A 21307-nucleotide genomic window follows, 5' to 3' on the forward strand; every position below is an offset into this window, starting at 1 on the left:
AGTGAACCAGGATAAACTAGAGCCCTCTGTCTCAGGCAATACTCAAGTGTCACCTGGATGTGAGATTTTTCAATCTGTTTCTGTTATATCTCAGTGTTCTTCCACTGACAGAGTGGCTAGAATCATACTCGCAGTCAGGAAGACCCTGGGTTCAAATTTCACCTTAGACCCTTACTAGCTGTGTACCTGGGAAAGTAATTGGAGCTCTTTTGCCTCAGTTTCCTCAACTGTAAACTTAGGGAGCTAGACTCAATCATCAAGCTCAGAAAAGTACATCACCAGAAGGCCGGCCACTAGCCGGTGAACTTTCTGGCCACGGCTACTGACAAAGATTACCTGCCAACCAGGAGTCCATAACTTGTTGTCTGCAGATGACCAAGAAGCCTACAAAATGGATTTCAGGGATCTGTGAACTTGGATGAGAAAAAAAATCACATTTTTATTTTCACTAACCTCTAACTGAAATTTATTATTTTCTTAAATTATGAATTTCTTAAAAAACTCATTATTCTAAGAAGGAGTTCACAGTCTTCACCAGACTGCCAAACGGCTCTGTGACACACAAAAAAAGTTAAGACGGAATCAGGAGAGGGAGAACTTACAACAAGAAACATTTATTAAGTACCTACTATGTGCCAAGCTCTGAGCTCAAAGCTTAGGACACAAGAACAAAGAATGAAACAATACTCACAAGGCAGTTACACTCAAACGGGGGAGAAAATGGACAAATATATAAGCAAAAACAGAATAATTATAAAGAGAATAAAACCAAGTAGTTACACACAAGGTAGTTTAGGGAAGGGGCCACCAGCAGTTGGGCTGATCAGCAAAACCTTCATGCAGAAGATGGTGGTTGAGCTTCATCTTAAAGGAAAAGAGACACTCTCTGGGCTGGAGGTTAAGGAGGGATTGCCTTCCAGGAATGTGGGATGGCCGGTGGAAAAGCCACGGAGAAAAAAAGTAGAGTGAGGAACAGAGAGCTAGATCTTAACTGGTTCCCAAAGCGTGAAAAAGTGATTAATGTCCCCCCCGGACATGCTGGAAGGGTAGCTTGGTGGCCTGGAATCAGGATGATTCGTCTTTCTGAGTTCAAATCCAGCCTCACTTACTAGCTCTATGACCCTGCGCAAGTTACTTAACCCTGTTTGCCTCAGTTTCCTTATCTGTAAAATGAGCTGGAGAAGGAAATGGCAACCACTGCAGTATCTTTGCCAAGAAAACCTTAGGTGGGCTCATGAAGAGTCGGACGTGACTGAAAAATGCCTGAATGGACATGCTGGAAAGACAGGTTGTATAGGGTTTCATCTCAGAGGCAACAGGGAGCCACTAGAGCTGACTGGATAGGGGATGAGATGGTCCCTTCGGCAGCAGCGTGTAGGATCGACTCGAGCGACGGCCAGCTAGAGGAAGGCAATCATTTAGATGGAGAGAAGTGAGGGCCGGAGCTAAGGTGGTGGCTGTTTGACCAGAGAGAAGGGGTCAGAGGGAGAGAGGTCCTGATGGAAGGAATGGCGAGACTTGGAAGCCGATTAGCTAGTGGAGTGAAGGAGAGTGAGGAGCTGAGTGTGATCCCGAGGTGACAGCAGTGCAAGGCCAGAGGGACGGAGACCAAGAGGCTAAATTCTCAGCACAGCACAAGAGGGTGAGGCATTTCTTACTTTAAGTTGATCGTCTAAGTTACATTTTCTTACCCAGCCAAACAGGGCATCAGGCCCCTCCTAGGTCCTCTGACCCAAGAAAATGACTTTGTCAAAAGGACTTTTAAAAGGAGAATCTTGGAGCAGTCAGAGAGTGACACAATCATCCGCCTTTATATCATCATCTTCATTTTGTAGACGAGGAAACTGAGGTTCAGAGAAATGAAGTCACTTGCTCGTGTCCGCAAAGCTCGTAACTGTCTGAAGCAGGATTTGAACCCGGCTCCATTGCGTCTAGTGGTTGTCCAAGTTAGGTGCAGAGACCTTTAGGGATCCCTGAGACCTCTTCAGGCAGTGCCTGAAGGCAGAATTTTATATATACATATATACATACACACACATACATGCACACATATACATGCATATATGCGTGTGTGCCTATGTATACATATATGTGCATGTGCGTGTATCTATGCGTATGTATGTGTGTATATATGTATATATTTATGTATGCATGTATGTGTATATATGTGTGTATATATGTATATATATACATATATACACACACATAATGATACTAAGACATTATTTGTCTATTAAAATACACCTCCCTTTTCCAGTTACATATCTGTGTGAGGCCAGATTTCCTTCATATGCTTCAACTAAAACAACACTGCAACGTGAAGAAGCAGATATAAGAATCCAGTTGTCTTCTTTTAATCTGAACATTAATTGGAGATTTGCAAAAATATATGAAATGATGCCACTCTTCTTATTCAATTTTATTTTGGAAAATATGATTTTTTCATAAGTATATTATTTATGTTAACATGCAATAGGTTTATTATTGTGATTTTTAAATGAATTAATGCATTTTAAAAAGATTTCTCAGTTTTGGTTTCCAATGGGGTAAGTAGTGACAGATATAATCCACCTAAACAAAAGCGCTTTGGCATCTTCAATAATTTTTGAGACCGAAAATGGTTCCCGAGTCCAAAAAGTTTGAGAACCTCTTCTCTGATAATCTTTATATTATGTCATGATTTCTTTGAATACCACAACATATGTGTCCAGCATAACGAAATAACTCACATGATCTCTCTAAGGTCGTTGTAACGGAAGCTGATATGCTTTCAACAGAAACAGCGTGGTGGAATACTCCCACATTGTGACTTTCCCCATTAAGGTTTCAATATATCCTGGGTGGACATAAGAAATTAAATGATAATTTTGGGGAGTTGTGTGGAAGCCGCAAATGGCAAGTGAAGGCCGTCAGATAACACAGAAAAAGTTAAGAGGCTCAGAAATGCATAAAATATACGTATGGTATTACATAATATTAACATATTTTATCTTTTAGTACCATAACTATACACACTTTTCTTTGATATGAAGGGAGGGCCAAAACATTTTACATGGATTTTCCAGACATGGAAGGGATAACTGTACATAGAGGACCAGCTTTGGAGTCAGAGAGATCTGGGTTCAAGTCTTGTCTGTGACACATACTTACTGCGTGGCCTCTAAGCAAGTCAGCCTCACAGGGCCTCAGACAAACCTCTAAAACTCATAAAGTTATAGACAGTTTGCTGAGCTGTACAATAAAATCATAGTTCTACTCTAAAATAAGTGCAAAACTAAATGAATACAACCAACAACAAAGTCTACATAATCTGGGCATCAGAGAGCTGTGGTTGGGGAAATTTCCTCCATATGTCTCTGCTCGTGATAAAGAGTCAGCCAATGCTTTGGAGTTCTCCCTCATGGAGTAATACTTAGAGAAAGAAAATAGACATCAGTTCTTTCTTCTTCTCACATATTTCAATAGACCAGTAATCTTCACTGTTTTCCCACACACACTATTTTACCAGGGTCATAGAAAATCAACACACGGTCAAGTTGAGCCAAGTCAGCATTTAAGTTCCCACTATGTGCCACGTGCTGTGCAGAGCCCTGGGGATACAAAGAAATTAAAAAAAAAAAAAAAAACTAAAAGGGGCAGCTAGGTGGTGCAGTGAGTAGAACACCGGCCCTGGAGTCAGGAGGACCTGAGTTCAAATATGGCCTCAGACACTTGACACGCTTACTAGCTGTGAAACCTTGGGCAAATCACTTAACCCCAATTGCCCTGCCTTCCCCACACCAAAAAAAAAAAAAAAAAGATTAAAAAAAAAAAAGAAAAAACCACAAACCACAAAAAAAAACCCCAAAAACAAAACTATTCCTGCTTTCAAGAAGATCATAGTCTATGGGGAAGACAATGCACAAAGAACTATGCATCAACAAGTGACGTGCAAGATAAACTGGAGACAATCTCAGAGGGAAGGCACTAAAATTAAGGGAGGCTGGAAAAGGTTTCTTGCAGAAGGTGGGACTTGCACTGAAACTTAAAGGAAGCCAGGGAAGCTAGGAGGGGAGGAAAAGCAAGGAGAGACTGTGCAGGCAATGGGATGCAGTCAGTGAAAATGCTTGGAGTTGGGAGATGGACTATTTTGTTCAAGGAATATTCGGGAGGCCAATTTCACTGGATCACAGAGTACGTGGAGAGGAATGAGGTGAAAGAAGACAAAGGTAGGGAGGGCTTTAAAAGCTAAACAGAGTTTTATGTTTGATCTCGGAGGTAATAGGAAGCCACTAGAGTTTATTAAATTAGGTGTGTGTGTGTTTGTGTGTGTGTGTGAGATATGATCAAATTTGCATTTTAGGAAGCTCAATTTGACAGATAAGTGAATCTTTTTAAGGTCAGGAATACATGAAAATATTATAAGGTGTAATGTCGGTATACTATATACATGCATTATTTATCCTTCCCATGAAGACCTACTCCACAAAAAAAAAAGGTGGGGAGGCAGCTGGCGCAGTGAGTACAGCACCGGCCCTGGAGTCAGGAGGACCTGAGCTCAAATCCGGCCTCAGACACTTGACACTTACTAGCTGTGTGACCTTGGACAAGTCACTTAACCCCAATTTCCCTGCCTTCCCCCCTCAAAAAAAAAGACCTACTCTAAAACCTCCTCACAGCATGGAAGTATCTGGATTCCTTAAGGCTATCCCAGTGAAACATTAGTTCCTGCCATGTTAGAAGGGCACCTAGTATGGGCCTGGTGATGTTTGCTTTCTGTCATCTCAAGATTGGTCTTGTTAAGCTCAAAAATGTTCATCATCAGAAGACTGGCCAACAAAGGATGCGGTTTTTTTTTTTGACTATAGCAACGCTCAAAAGATTACCTTTTAAGTTATAAAGACAGTTCTTAACCTTTTTTATGTTATAGACTCCTGTGGCAGTCAGATGAAATTTATGGGCGGGCCCTTCTCAGAATGATGTTTTTAAAGGCACAAAATAAAATACCTAGCATTATGAAAGAAACTAACTATGTTGAAACACAGCTATCAAGTTATTTTTTTTAAAAAAAAAACAAGTTCATGGACCCCAGGTTAAGAACTCCTTCTATAGAGGGAATCAGGAGAGGAAAGACCCACACCTATGAAATAATCATGATCCTTGAAGTGTAACAGTGGTAGTAATAACTCACATTTTTCTAGGGCCCTGAGGCTTTCAAAAAATATTGCTCATGACAACTCTGTGAATCAGGTAGCACTAGTATTATTATGTCTGTTTACAGATGGGGAAACTGAAGTTTAGTGAGGTTAAATGACTTGTTCATTTTGTATAAAAATTAGATCTGGTATTTATCTCTGTAAAGTCCTGCCACACCCAGAAATGGATAGATATTGCATTAATCTCTATACTTTTCACTGCTCTAAATCACTATTGATTAGAGAAATGCAAATCAAAACAACTCTTGGGTACCACATCTCTCCTGTCAGATTGGCTAACATGACAAAACAGGAAAATGATAAATGCTGGAGAGGATGTGGGAAAACTGGAACACTAATTCATTGTTGGTAGAGTTGTGAACTGATCCAGCCATGCTGGAGAGCAATTTGGAACTGTGCCCAAAGGGTGATAAAAATGTTCGTACCCTTTGACCTGGCAATACCACTTCTAGGGCTGTATCCAAAGAGATCATACAAGGAGGAAAAGGACCTGTATGTACAAAAATATTGATAGCAGCTCTTTTTGTGGTGGGAAAGAATTGGAAATCAACGGGATGCCCATCAATTAGGGAATGGCTGAAAAAGTTGTGGTATATGAACGTAATGGAATGCTATTGTGCTATAAGAAATGAGGAGCAGATGGACTTCATTACAACCTGGAAAGACTTATATGAATTGATGCTGAGTGAGGGGAGCAGAACCAGGAGAACATTATACACAATTACAGACACACGGTATCTGTAAGGACTAACTTTGATAGACTTGGCTCTTCTGAGCAAGGCAAGGTTCAAAGACAGCTCCAAAGGATTCATGATGGAAAAAACTATGCACGTCCAGAGAAAGAATTATGGAATCTGAATGCAGACTGAGGCAAACTATTTGCTCTCTTTTTTTCCCTTCTGTTTCGGTTTTGTCTCTTCTTTCTCATGATTCATTCTATTGGTTATAATTCTTCTTTACAACTTTTCCTATTATGTAAATAAGTTCAGTGTGAAGGTATATGTAGACCCTACATTGAATTACCTGCCATCTTGGGGGAGAGGGGGGAGGAGAGGGAGGGAGAGAAAATCTGGAACCCAAAAACTTGTAGAACTGAGTATTATAAACTAAAAATAAAAAATAAATCCATTTTTAAAAACCTCTATACTTTTCACCAGGAAAAGAAGTACCGTTTTCAGAACCAAGTAGACAAAATGAAGGAGAAAGTCAAGAATGTAGAGGAAAAATCAAAGGAGTTTGTTTATAAGGTGGAAGAAAAGAGCCATGATTTAATTCAGAAGTGGGAAGAGAAGTCTCGAGAGTTTATTGGCAACTTTCTAGAACTCTTTGGACCTGATGGAGCTTGGGTAAGTTATCTCTCCACTGGGGTAATGAGTGAAAACTGCTCCCTTCTCCTCAGACATACACCTAGTGTGGCAGGAGCAACATCTGCTGTGTAGGCTAGGTCCGTTTTTATTTTTTCCTTAAAAGGTAAGGAAGCTGTTCTTGAGACTTGGTTGGTTCAGGGGGCTAAGCTTGCACACATTGATATGGCTTTTCAGTTGCTCGGAGCATAAAAGTTCAGCCCACAAGGAGTGGGTGGCCTTCAGATTCAGTGGCTGTCCCCTGCCATGGAAGTCACCACATCAAACATATGCTGACCATATACATTTATATACGGAAACAAGATGAGGTAGGAGAGGTGCATTTACTTGAACCAGGACTGAGTTGCTGAGAATCCTTTCCATACTATGGTTTAGTAAGTCTCCTTTCGTTTATTTTTGTCTTAATAAGGACCTTGTTTCATCCTAATCTATGACCTGAAGCACCAAAGTAGCCCAAACCAAGCCAGACCTAGAGCACATGGCCTCTGTGTTGGAAATCAGGGTGGTTAACCTCATCTTTGTATCATTCGTTTCACTGAGAATGCATCCCTAAGGGCTTTTCTCTCTAGGGGAGGAATTTGCAAGGCATATGTTCCATTGATTTCTCAAGAAGGGTGATGGCAATCACAGTTGTGCAGAATGAGCCTGTGTATACCAAGAGGCCGATGTCACTGGATCAGAGTACCTGGAAGGGAATAAGGTACAGGAAGACAGGAAAAGTAGGAAGGGCTCTGGTTATGGAGGGCCCAATAGAAGATTTTCTATCCAATCGTAGAGGTAATAGGGAGTCACTGGAGTTTTCGACTTGACCTTAAGGATGATCCACTTGACAGCTAAGGGGAGAATAGACTGGAGTGGGGAGACACTTGAAGCAGGGAGAGCAACTAGCAGATTTTTGTAGTAGTTCAGAAGTAAGGGGATGAGGGCCCGAACCCTGGCAGTGGCAGTGTCAGAGGAAAGAAGGGTATGTATACAAGAGATGATACAAAGGTGGAAAAGACAGGACTTGACAACTGTTTGGATATGGGAGAGGAAAGAAAGTGACAGTTGAGGATATACCTAGGTTGAGAACCTGAGTGACTGGGGAAAATGGTACCTTCTACTGTAACAAAGAAGTTAGGAAGAAGGGGGCAGGGTTTAGGGGAGATAATGATCAGTTTAGTTTTGGTTATGTTGAGCTTGAGATGTTAAAGGGACAACCAGTTTGAGATATCCAATAAGCAATTGGAGATGTAAGACTGGAGGTCAGAGCAAGACTAGGGCTGGACAAATAGGCCTGAGAATCATCTGCATAGAGATGATAATTGAATCCCTGAGAACCGATGAGCTTATGTCTATCTATCAGGAGGTCAGAGGGATGGTACGTAGATGGGATGCTGCCCTGGGGTTATGCTGCCCTGTCTCTGATTGGCCCAGCCTCACTTTGGCCATCATAGTATACTCAAAAGAACTGAAAGTTTGAACCATTGGCCTGGTACCAAACCCCAAGGAAGAAAATGCTTGCTTTTTAAAAAATCTTAAGCAGGAGCTCCCTTTCTTGAATCTTCCCTACCACATACTTTGAGTAATGAACAGAAAAGAGGAAAAGCACATGTTTAGAAACCATCTCGTATTCCCCTTTTGGTCCCCGCAGACCTAAAGATAACGCCTCTATCTCTGGAGGAAATGACAGGTATTAGCCCAGAATGGATGGGAACTGTTTGCAAAGGTACTTTTTGTGCAACAGGAGTTGACCTTTAAGAGAAAAGGAGGCAGTCCCGTTTGATTTCCAGCCTCTTCGCCATCTTGCCTTTCCTGTTACGACACATGAAGCCTCTTAACAACATCTATGTGAGCTCTGGTATTTTATTGATGAATCGTCACCTCTGTCTCCTGGCTGATTCAAATCTTTCATGTAAAACATTTCACTAAAAGACAAAAACAAGGGTTCCAGGGTTAGAAGTCGGGAAGCTCCTAGACGGTAGAGGGACCCAGCCCCACCCAGGAATAACTGAGGCCGAATGCCATGTTAAATGCAGCTTTTGAGCCCCTCGCTGTACAGAGGAAGAACCTGAAGTTCATGAAAGGAGAGATTTGCCCAAGGTCACATGAGGCAGTGTGACATTGTACCTTAAATGTGTGGAGACTGCAGCTGTGATTTGATTGGAACTGGGGAAATCTTGAAAAGGGAACCCCTTCTACCGAGATAGAGCATATTCAGTCATCTACCAGTGGGCTTATAGAGTTTGTCTAGGGCTCCTGGAGGTTAAGTGACTTACAATCAATTCAGTTCCATTCAACAAACACTCATGAAGTGCCTACTATGTGCCAGGCATCGTGCTAAAGACCAGGGACACAAAACGAGGCCAAAGACAGTCCCTGTTCTCAAAGAGCTTACAAGGGAGGCAACATGCAAACAAATATATAAAGACAAATAGGAAGTAATGGGAAATGGAAAAGCACCAGAGGTGGGATGTTGTGCTCGCAGCGCCAGAGGCCGAAGCTGAACTCAGGTCTTCCTGCCTCTGAGGCCTGCTCGCTACCCACCACCCACAGCTACACCACAAAAGTAAGCCTGAGATTGAATTGGGAAGAGTGCTTGACTTAAAGTAGGAAAATCTAGGTTCTGCTTACCACAAACCGGGCGATTGTGACCAGATTCCTGCTCTGAGCCTCAGAGGGGTAACGCTCTCTCTGCTATTCAACTCATATTATTGTTTGAAGGAAATCACTTTGCAAGTCTTAAAGTAACAGAAATCCATAGCGGTTAAGCAGCAGAGGGTAAGTCTGGAGGGTTCCTGAGGGGGCTGGTTTGGTCCCAAGTGGAGATCGGGCCCCTGGCAGGCCCAAAGATCCCCCTTTATCCAGAGTGCATAATACACACCAACGCTTTTTACACCTCCTTTTAAAACGCTGAAGAGACGGCAATTCCTTTTTAGTCGTGTCATAGGCATTGGGCTGACTGGCAGGGGCACTGAAATGTATTTCTGGCAAGAAGCCCTCTCTGTGGAAACTCAAGGGGGTGGATTCCTTCTTCCCACCTCCAGCCCTCCACACACACAGGATTTCACCGACCACACTCATATTAGTCACCCAGGGAAGGATAAAATCATACCAGGCATTGTTCTAGGGAAACCTTCATTGACTGTGAGACGGGGGGATTAAAAAAAAGCAAAACCCAGCTTGGAGACAAGAGGCTTTTCTTTCTTTCTTTCTTTTTTTTTTTAAACAACGTGCTATTCATGTCAAAACTGTTATTAACATTAATTTGCCATATCAACCGGAGCTCGACATTGCTTTTTCTGTTGACATTAAAAGCACAGGAATAGTTACAAGGATGTTAAACTCCAAGATAAGTAATTTGCTTTTCATGAATATGCTATTATTATAATAATTCTTTATTTGTGGATTTGGGGGCTGGGACTCACTTCTTAAAATAGAGGGTCTGCGTTCCCAGCAAATAAGGTACTAGCAAAAATAAGCTGCTCTTAGACAGGGTCAAAACACCATGGCAGAGGCTGAGGAGAATACTCAAGCGGTGGGTGGGTTTGTTTGTTTGTCTGTATAATGGGGATGATAAGGTCGGGCAGAACTTCCAGGTCATCTTCGTACCCTGTTGAGAATAAGACACTTAATTAGGCCCTCTTCTAAATCCATACATAAAACATTCGTTGGATCCCATAATGGCACAGGGTTCTACTCCAAGAGAACCACAGATGGGCTCAACCTTCCAGGACCTTAATATTTCTCTGAGGGACCTTCAGCATGAAGTTAACCCAAGAACTCCATCCATCTCTTGGTGGTTGGACAGTAACACCAAGAAAAAGTCACATTTCCATTGTGGTTTATGGTCACAAAAGGCTTTCATGCACATATCACATCATCTGATCTTCACAACAACTCTCTGACAAATGGAGCATCTTCATCCTACAGATGAAGAAACTGAGGCCCAGAGAAGTTAAGTCAGAGGTTCTTAACCTGGGGCTCTTATATTTAAATTTTTTTTGTTAACTATATTTCAATGTAAGTAGTTGATTTCCTTTTTAATCCAATGCATTTTGTTTTACTCATTTAAAAACATTATTTCAAGAAGTGTTCTTAGGCTGCATCAGACTTGCCAAAGCAGTCCCTGATACCAAAAAAGGGTAAGAATTTTTGGGATTGGTGGGATGAAATAGGTGACCCCTCCTCCCCCCTCCCCCCCCCCCCTCCGGCTTTGCCCCCGCCCAGCCCCACCCCATGGTCACATAAGTAATAAGTGTTGAACTGGTATCTGAACTCGGGCCTCCTCCCTTCCTGTCCAGGGTTTTTAACCATTGCCTTTAAAGGAAAAGAAAAAGCTGAACTAAACTCAAAACCCATTTCCAAAGCACTTTCACATCTACTATCATATATTCAAGGAATATTAAAACAACCTTATGAAATAGGGAGTGCTGGAAGCAGTGTATCTATTTTACAGATCAAGAAATCAAGGCATGGGAAATTGCCTTTTTACATTTATAAAATGCTTTTTTATCCAGGAAACTCATTGAAGACCATTCAATTCATCCGCTTTTCATGTGTCCCACACTGCAAAAATAAATTAGGAAGAAATCAGTCACAAGAGCCTGAAAACCGATTTAGAGAAGTATTTGGCACCAATACAACAGTAAATGCAAGTCCCATGCTGTTGTTTTCTTAATGATTCAAAATCTTTCATTCTCTTAAACAGAACAGCCTCGCTGAGAGTCTTGAGTCAAACTGCCAGGAACAAGTTATATGGAGTTCTCTCAAAAAAGGGGGGGGGTTGCTAATGGAAATGCTGACAAATCCATTCACAGTGGAGGGCTAATGGCTGACACGAAAAAATATACACAAAGATTATAGTAATAAAATACATATTTTAAATGCCTTCCAAAAGTTCAGGGCTTCAGAAAGCTCATATTAATAATAGGCTACCCAGTCTTTTTGGCATTCGATTTTGTCTCATAAATGGACTTAATATGAGGGAATACCATCGTACCTAACTTCTCTCACCAGTTCTTTTCCCATTTGATTTCATTGGATGAATTTGTTGTGTTTTAGCAGAAATGACCAATCATCTTGATATGAGGTGGTCAGTTGCTATTTATTGTACCAGTTACTGAAGACTGGGTGCCATTTAAGTAGTAAGGGGCTAGGGCATAATCTAGAGGGTTCCTTATATACCAAAGACCAGTCACTAATTCTGAAGCTGTGCTTCGGGATTAAAAAAAAAAAGCATGTAATGGTAGTTCTGTCCCATTAGGAAGAAAAATTATACACAGTGGTATACTAAGCCATTTCGAGGTAATGACCCGGCAAAAATTTACATTTCTATAGAGATTTATATTTTACAAAAAACTTTCCTCTCAGCAACACACTACATAACACTAAGGGGTAAATAATGCCTCTTATTATCCCCAAAGGTAGATAAGGAAACTGAGGCTCAGAGGAGTAAAGGTAATTTCCCTAGATAATGCTGAAAATTCAATGCTCATCCCATACCGCCATGCTGGCCTTAAATCTCAGGTGAGGTTGGAATAAGGCTATAAGATGACAATAGGAGGAGGTATCTAGGGAAGAAGAGAGGTTGCTGGTTCCCAGCCCTGGACAAATCATAGGAGATGGAATGGGACTGTTGGTTTCTATTTTTGTTGGCATTTTCCTATTGAGGGAGAGTTCTGCTTTGTCACTTACTAGTAGTGGTGAGACTTGGGCAAACCACTTAAACTCTGTGGGTCTCAGTGTCTTCCTCTGACCTAGAAAGTCTAGTTCTGATATTCTATGATTTTATAGAAGGGTAGCCCTTACACATGTGGCATCTTGGGATGAGAAAAAAAGTGTCTAATAAAGTGGGAATGAGTTTTCAACCACTGCTTCAAAGGGGACCCTTTCATCGGGTTCTGTCAACTCAAATGAGGCAGATGGCATATTTTGAAAATGTTGTAATGATGATTTCTTGTTTTCTTTAGCATCACTGACCCTTTCCAATAATACCGTTCATATTGTAGGTACCCACAACCCTTCTCCCTTTTGTGCTTTGTGTAAGTTCCTTGGGGGCGGGGACTGTCTTTCTTTTTTTGGATTTATGTCCCTAGTGCTTAACACCGTGCCTGGCATAGAGCAGTTGAGTTGTAAAACCCTCCCTTGTAACAAAGGGAAACAATCGAGTAAAACAAACTATCACGTCAACCCTGTCTGACAATATATGTAGTATTCTGTATTTGTGGTCCACCACCTCTCTGTTTAGAGGAGGGAAATATATTTCATCTGAAGATGACATTTTTCCTTAAACATTTTTATTGACATTTCTATGCATGTATACCTACATGCATGCATACATATGTACGTATGTGTAATTTGTTTTTATATCACTTTAATTTCCTTTTTGGAATTTGTAACAATTTTGTTAACGTGAAAATCAGCCTTAAACATAAAATAAAATGTAACACGTAGATATTTGTAACATAAAAACAGCCATAATGATAATCTTAGCATGGTGAATAGTGTTCTGGTTTAACATTCCTCAAACTACGGTGCCTTGGATGACCCTGCTACCCAGAAGTCTTTTTTCCTTCTATTCCTCTGCTCCCCATTGTTCAACACCACTGAGCAAATAAACGTGCCTGTCCACAGCAAGCACCCATAGAAACAAGCAGAGCTGACAAAACAAATTTCCATATTGGCCAGGCTGGAAACTGTCCGTCTCCCTTCCCTTTACGTTTTTCACCTCTGTGGTAGGAAGCGAGCGCCAGTGTCACGAAGGTAATGTTTTTAAGGCGCTTTGTTCTGCTTTGGGATCATAGCCCATGGCTCCAAATCAGCAGATCTCCACATCCCACACGTTAGGAGAGGAGCGCAACCTCAACTTGTAACTGAGCCAGGGAGATCGACAAGTCTCTGCTCAAAATGTTTTATTGTCATATTGCTGAGAAGAAGCCTTTACAGAGCACCTACTATGTGCCAAGCACTGTGCTAAGTGCTTTTACCAACATTATCTCATTTAATCCTGACAGCCCTTTGAGGTAATTCTTATTATCGTCATCCCTATTTTACAGTTGAGGAAACTGAGGCAAATGGAGGTTAAGTGGTTTGTTTAGGGTCACACAGTGAGTACGCTTCTGAGGCTGTGTTTGAACTCAGGTCTCCCTGACTCCAGGGCTGGCACTGTCTTCATCCGCCACCTGCCACGTTCCCTTGGGCAAACCACTTAATCTCTTAGCACCGATTTCCTCATCTCAAGAAACAGGAATGACAATGCTTGTGGCATCACTTAAAGCACTGAATAAACGTTGCAGCTGGATGACAAAGGCATATTTAACACAGTTTTATGGCATTTTCAGGGAATGAGGTATTCTGGTTAGTCAAACATTCTGGCTAATAAAATATTATTTAAAATGATTGACTTTCAACAAATTAGAACACAGTAAATCCCAACCTACGTTAATAGAATCTAGTCTTTATGTGATGATTCAGAAGGCACTTCCTTATCAGGTACGTACAGGAAAGCCAGTTAGACCTCTGGTTAATAGATTTCTGTGAAATCTGCTTTTATTGATAGTATGGAATCGATTAAATATGGTACGGCTCGCGCTGTAACGGGGCTCATCGGTATACTGATCTGGATTTAATAGAGATCAGAGCTTGTTCCCCTATCGGAGAGTGAGGGCCCGAGATAAACTCGTCTGCAGACGGTGTTCGATCCAATTCAATAGAATCTGATTCAGCAAACACTTATTAAGCATTGGAATCAGTGCTAGTTATAAACACAAAGACCAACAACAACCACAAACCCAACCTGTCTTTGACTTCAAGGAGCTTGGTGAGGGAAGGTGAGTCAGAAAGACCACCTGTCCACAACTGAGCGAATGCATATTGTATACAAACCAATTCAAAGTATTTAAAGAGGGAGAGCAAGCTAATAATTGGGGGAGAAAAAGGAGAGATTGGGGAAATGGCAGCAGTACTGGGGGAATCGGCAAAGGCCTGCACTAGAAGGCGAGACCTGAGTGGAACTTTAAAAGACACTAGGGATTCTATGAGGCAGGAGTGAGGAGGGAAGGCATTCTAGGCATTCTAGGGACAATTCGTGCCAAGGTATGGGAGGTAGAAACAGCTATCAGATGTTTGAGCCCCGTTATGGATACTGGGTTGAGGGGATATTGGTATTTTGGGCCAATGTGCCACATTTAATATAATATTGTCTTACTATAGATATCAATATTTCACTCCACCTAAATGTTACTTTGTTAATGAACATAAATAAAGCAGTGAGATATAATGAATTCAACGCAAGGGTACATAGATCTGCAAGTATGAGGGCACACACATGCTCTTAGAATCCTATCCATAAAGGAAGACATCCCTTCTGTCTTTCTTGACTTTCTGTTACTTTCAACTATTCCATAACAAGTGCCTTTTTCTCAAATTTCTTTTCAGAAACAGATGTTCCAAGAACGCAGTGGACGGATGCTACAGGCATTATCACCAAGACAGAGCCCAACAAGCAGCCCAACGAGGGGTCGGTCTCCTTCCCGTTCCCCCTCTCCTACTTTCCCGTGGCTTCCAAACAAAACCTCTCCCCCTTCTTCCCCTAAAGCAGCCTCAGCCTCCATCAGCAGCATGAGTGAGGGGGATGAGGATGAGAAGTAAAGCAATGATTGTTGGCAAACTGGCTACAAGAACCACAGGGAGGGATGACTGGACCTTGCACACAGAGGGATAGAGAGGGTGGGGTGTCAAGAGTGACTGAAGGCAAGTGTCTGAAGTGAGCCCCTTGGAGGTGGAAGGATCAAGATGAGACCTGGCAATCTAATGGGAGGAGTCTCAGTAACAGCTCTGTTGCCTCATGTTTCTACACCACCCTCAGGCATATGCTTAGCATGGAGTTTGCCAGTCGCGACTCAGGACTGACCGAACTGTACAAACAGTCATCGTCACTATTTTAATTATTATTGTGGGAGGCAGAGAGAACCAGGAAGAATTTGCACTGAATAGGGCTATTTTCTGCTTCTGTTTTTTTGAGCTGACCTAATGAACAGCCTACTGAGAAGAACAGTGTTTCCCCTCATCTGCCACTCTAGGCTGTGTTTGGATTTCCTTGGCTGCCCTAGTAATCCCAAGGCTCACTAGAGTAAGAGATGTCCCACCATTGTGGCAAGATGCTTCAGAAGTGTTCAAGGAATAGGAAAAAAGAAAAAGGCCAAGTGGTCTAACTCAACTATCACTATCTTTAATGGGACCTGACCTTGTAGAAGTGTCAACCCTCCAGTGTCGTGAATATGGCCCATTGGAGAGGCTTCACTCTCCAAGCCAAACAACAAGGGTCATCTAGCATGAAGCTTCTTTCCTTCCTACCCCCTTACCCCAGATTACAGTTTTGTTAAGGATCTTCCCTATAGGACCTAAAACCTCCTGTTGTGGGGGTTTTTTCTTTCCACATGCTTGGGATGCAATACTCTCCCAGAAGTCACTTTCAGTATGGATCTTCTGGTTTGGAAAATACAAGGGAAGCTAAAATATTAAGCAAAAAAAATGACTTTGATTTGATCAAATCTGAGCTTCTTAGATACTGAAAATCTCCTAGAGCAACTGCTTAAAGAAAGTCATTAGTTCATCTGTAATGCCCTGTTCAGAGAGAGGCTGCCTTCCTCCCTACCTGATCAGGCATCCTGATAGACCTCAAGAGAAATTGTGCTCTCCTTGGGCACAATGCACAAATCAGGGCGAGATGGCTTTGTATGACCTGTTCTATGTATGCACCATGTACACCATCCAGGTGTATCCCATATGCAATATGAATATCGAGGTATGTGCATTTTATAAGCTATTCCTCTCCTGCTTTCTCCCCTGCCCATTAGACCCAGCTTAAATCCTTGGGATAAAGTGCTGCTTGGTTCCCTATTGATTCCGGTCCTTCACTGGCAGAACTGGAAGTCCCTTTGCTGTTTTGAGTCAGAGAAGATGGCTCTTCCTTCAAAGAAAGGGGATCAATTACTTTAACATTTCTGAGTGGAAGGATCAAAGGAGATGGTTTTCCATGATACCTTTCTGGGACCTCAGTTGTGATCTTAACCTTTTAGATAATTCAGGTGCTGGTGCTGGCGTAGTTATATTCCTGTGCTGGGGGTGTTCAAGTGGGAAGGCATTCTTTGCACTCCTGTGCTATCCTCTCCTCAGTGATGGCCATTTGGGGAGGTACGCCCTCTGAAACAATACTCCGTTTTCTTTCTTCCGCACAGCACTAATGTTAAGGAAGCTAGTGCTTCCTAAAATTGATGATAGGGAAAACATTTTCAGTCCCAGATCTTGGGTAGAAATGGGCTTGCCCTGCTGGCTGCCACTATAAAATCAGAGACTGAGTTGGCACACAGAGCAATGGTCTACACCAGCAGTTTCTCAGAGGAAGTCCAGGGCCTCTTGGGATGTAGCTCTCACCACAGCTCTTGAGTGTCAACCTTCAAGACATTGGGGAGATCCCACCCCTGAAAGAAAAATAACATGATGCCCTCCCTGCCACAATGGGGTTAAACTACCTCTCTGCCCGCCTGAAGATAAGTGAGATTAGAAAGCGAAATTCTAAGTTAAACCCACAAAGGCCTGCCCACTTGGCCCAGTTCATACCCACCTTGTCATCAGCACTGTGCCATGTTGGTGGGCACCACACACTCAGCCCTCATGTGGAGCCAAAGGAATGGGCTTGGTGTGAAATCCCCCCTTGTAGACCAGGGCAAAGATCAAAGTGCCACAGACAAGGAAAAAAATCACAGAGGCTGAGGACTCCCAGGTGCTCCATCTCCATCATGTTACTTGGGGGCTTTCCTTCTGCCTCATGAATGATGCAAGTTGGCCAACCATGCTGGCTGTCTCAGCTTGTGTGAAGTCTTAGCCAAAGCAAAGAGTTAAGGAGGAGAGCAAGCTGAGAAAGCTCAACTGACAGTGGCAAGAAAGGGAAAGTAAAAGGGGGAAAGAAATGAAAATGGGGAAAGGGAAACAGAGAAGAAAAACCAGGCATGGGAAAGAGCATACACAAAAGCCTGTTATCTTGGCTCCAAGGCCAATGGGGTGGCTACACTTTCCAGATAAGCTGCCTTACACTGAGTTCTTTTTACTGTTTTAGAGCGAAAGTTTTGCTTTTAGTGACTAAAATGTTTTAATAACTAACAATCCCTGGGAGGGGTTCAAGAGAAAGAGATACACTTATTTCTCAGTTCTGTTTTGAAGCAAATGGTGTTATAACCACACGGACATCCTAAGTGACAGGGGCCACAAGGGTGTATTGGCAGATTTGGTGCCAAGATATGTTTGCCACTTGCAGAAAACAGCAGCTACATGGCAGAGCCTGGGGATAGTTAAAATAGAACCTAATTTGGAGGTCTGGGGCAAAGGAGAGAAATACTGTATTTGGAGTCAGAGAGTCTGTGGTTGAATCCCAACCCTGTAACTCCCTGAGTGACCTTGGGCAAATCACTTACCCCCTTTGGGCCTCAGTTTCCCTATTGACAAAATGAGCAGATTATTTTAATGTCCTTTCTGATCCTAAAACTATGATGATCCTATGATTCCCCTCATACTGCCTTCTTTATTCCAACACCACTGGGGGTGGAGGGGCACCAGTTCAGGAAGGGAGATTCTGCTGATCTAATCCTTCGACCTTAGCTACCCCCAACTAACTCAAGCTCTCACAGGTTGTTTGTGTAAGACCCCTGTTTTCTGAATCAACGTTTGCTTAGAGTGCCTGATCTTATCCTGCCTTAAACAGAGACAGCAATGAAGAGCCAAGAACAGGTGGCGTGGGAGGAAAGAGGAAATAAAATAGAAAACAGGCTGGAAGAAGAAAGAGAGAAGTAGGAGACTAGAAAAACCAGGAAGAAGGAAGAAATGAAGTGCTTCTTGGCCAGGAGATGAGAAGATACAGATTGAGGGAGGCAGAGGAAGGGGGAGCATTATGGAATACAAGGGCTGTAGGGTAGAAGGGATAGGCACAGAGTGATGGGTCATGAAGAGAGGAGATGGGGATGGAGAAGGCAAGTAGATAAAACATTAAAAGGTTCAGTATGTCATGGGATAATGTGGATAATAAATGCTTGTGGAAAAAAAAGCAGGCAAGAATACAGTGGGGGATTTTCTAATGTCGAGTATATGGGTGTTTGTGTGGGGAGGGTGTACGCGTGTGTGTGTGTGTGTGTGTGTGTGTGCACGCGCGTGTGTGCCAGTCCACCGACCTCTAGACTTTCCGAGTCCAAGATTGGTTAGTGTAGTCGCTATTTGGAAGAAGATACATGAACCTTAAGGGGAATCATTCACACTAGGTCTTGGCACACATCCTTTGCAGTCTCACAAAGCAAGCATTTGCTCTTCCAACAGCTACGGAACATCATCCTTTTACTTAGCTTTTCATGGTTCCGACAGCCAACCCTTTCCTTGTCAGTTGGGAAGCCAATGGGAGGGCAGCCTTGCCTGCCTTTATCTTTCACTCACTTAACCCAGGAATGTCAGAAGGATTCACAGGTCAGAGGCAAGCTAATTTCCTTAGTGAAAAGAAGATGAGAGTTGTGCTTGTGTGGCTGATGACTGCTCTCTGTAAAACACAGGGGCTGCAGTTATTATTCAATCTTTATGCCTTAGGTGAATAGTTACTGTAACTCCATCCTTTAGCGGGTGGATGGGACAAGCACCTGGACAACTTCCTCTACATTTCTAAGACTATTTTCAGCTGAATTTCCTGAGCCCAGATACAATCAGCTGGGGATGGCCATGTTTCCTTAGCATGAGTTCAATATTGGGTCTTGGTTTGAGAAACAGTGACGTTGAGTCCTTTAAAGAAAAAAAAAACTCGGGTCATTTGCTACTCATGCCATTCCCTAGACTTGAGGTTTTCATCAAGTCACTGTGATCTACCCAGGGACAAAGCCATAGGGAGTACATACACCCATATACGCCCCCATGCGCACACACATCTATATACATATACACATGTATTGAATAAAAATATGCCATACTTGAGATCTTGTCTGGGTTAATATCATACTAAAACCCAAGCATCTGTCCTGGTGCTGTACACTCTACACCATTGGAATCGAATTCCCTCTGTACTCCTATTCCCTAATGGAACACAAAATCTCCAGATAGTTTATAAACAAATGAATGCAGAATTGCACATTCGGGGCTGTCATTTTTCTTAAAAGTGTGCTTCTGTGTGTTCAGGCTTAGAGGCCCCAGCTCAAAATGATAAAATAAATAAATGAAAATAGTTGGTATAGTTTACTGTCTTCATTCCTCTATGGCACCGAGAAATTACACTCCTTTGTTCAAAGGGAATTGCTTATACTCTCACCAAAGGCAGAACTTCTGAAAGACTCTTGCAGGAGGAAGAGCTGGTGAAATGATCAGGTACCATTTCATCTGGAGGAGATGCGGTGTAGATGACCTAACCACCTTCTGGTTATGATTTTTTAAAATTCAGTTTTATTCTCATTTTAAGTTTTAAAATCTCTTCCTCTCCCAGCTATTGAGAAGGCCAGAAATACAATAGTAATTAGACCTAAGTCATTCAAAATATATTTCTGTGTTAGCCACGTTCTGAAAAAATAAAAATAAAAACAAGAAAGAAACACTATGCTTAAATCTGCACTCCAAGTCCATAATTTCTCTAGCAGTGGATAACGTTTCCTCCTGAGCCTTTTGGAATTCTAGTGGATTGTTACGTTGTTCAAAGTTACTAAGTCTTTAAAAGTTGATTATCTTTACAATTACTTTGTACACTGTTCTGATTCTTCTCACTTCACTTTGCATCAGTCCATATAAGTCTTCCTAGACTTTTCTGAAACCCACCCCTTCATCATTTCTTACAGTGCAAGCGTATTCTGTTACATTCATACGCCATAACTTGTTCAGCCATTCCCAACTGATGGGCACCTTCTCAGTTTCCAATTTTTTGCCAAAACAAAAGGAATTGCTACAAATATAACTGTATATATAGGTCTTGCTATGATTCCTCTGAGGCTTGGAGAACCATCTTAGCAAGAGAGAAAATGCTTGGAAATTTCCAGACTGAAAGCCAGAATGATGATTTAATGGAGCCCTATACTTTATAAACCCTCTCAAAGTGCTAAAGTATTCTGCCTGTTATATCAGAGCTTATATAGTTCATCCTCTATAACTTGGGATTCCAGAGGCCTCCAGGTTATAAGTAACACAGGACCAGTTAACCTAGAAAAGAAAAAAAATCCCCAGTTCCTTCAACTAATCCTTATACGACATGGACTCAAGGCTCTTAACTGTCCTAGTTCCTCTACTATGGATACGCTCGAGCTTATCAATGTAATAGCTAAACTGTAGTCCACAGAACCAAACATTATACTTTATATATGTTCTACCTGGAGGACAGCATCACCACCATGTTTTATCTCATTATTCTTAGAAAGTATACTTCTCTTAATGCAGCCTCCCCCCAAAGCATTAGTTTTGTTGGTGGTGGGTTGTTTTCTTTGGCTGCCACGTCACACCACTGATTCATATTGAACTTGGACTCCACTAAGACCACAGATCTTCTTCAGCCAAACTGCTGTCTCACCATGTCTCCCTTCATCCTGAAATTATGAAGTTGATATTTTGAACCCAAGTATAAAGCTTTACATTTATCTCTATTACATTTCATCTTATTAGAATCTATCTAATGCTCTAGCCCATAAAGATATTTTTGGATCCAGACTCTCATCCAATACAATGGCTATTCCTTCCAGCTTTGTGTCATCTACAAACAAGTAA

The 21307-nt window shown here is 42.0% G+C and overlaps 1 protein-coding gene across 1 annotated transcript in view; it reads left to right on the forward strand.

The window, feature by feature from the left end:
* The window catches only part of PCYT1B (phosphate cytidylyltransferase 1, choline, beta), a 102162-nt gene extending 82364 nt beyond the window's left edge, over nucleotides 1-19798 (forward strand). Inside the window, exons 7-8 of the mRNA XM_036742731.1 lie at nucleotides 6353-6541; nucleotides 14978-19798. Coding sequence (XP_036598626.1) covers nucleotides 6353-6541; nucleotides 14978-15190 — 402 coding nt within the window. The 3' untranslated portion in view covers nucleotides 15191-19798. The remainder of the gene's footprint in view (nucleotides 1-6352; nucleotides 6542-14977) is intronic.
* Nucleotides 19799-21307: the final 1509 nt, after the last annotated feature.

This window comes from Trichosurus vulpecula, chromosome 2 (assembly GCF_011100635.1).
Source record: "Trichosurus vulpecula isolate mTriVul1 chromosome 2, mTriVul1.pri, whole genome shotgun sequence".
Classification (NCBI taxonomy): domain Eukaryota; kingdom Metazoa; phylum Chordata; class Mammalia; order Diprotodontia; family Phalangeridae; genus Trichosurus; species Trichosurus vulpecula.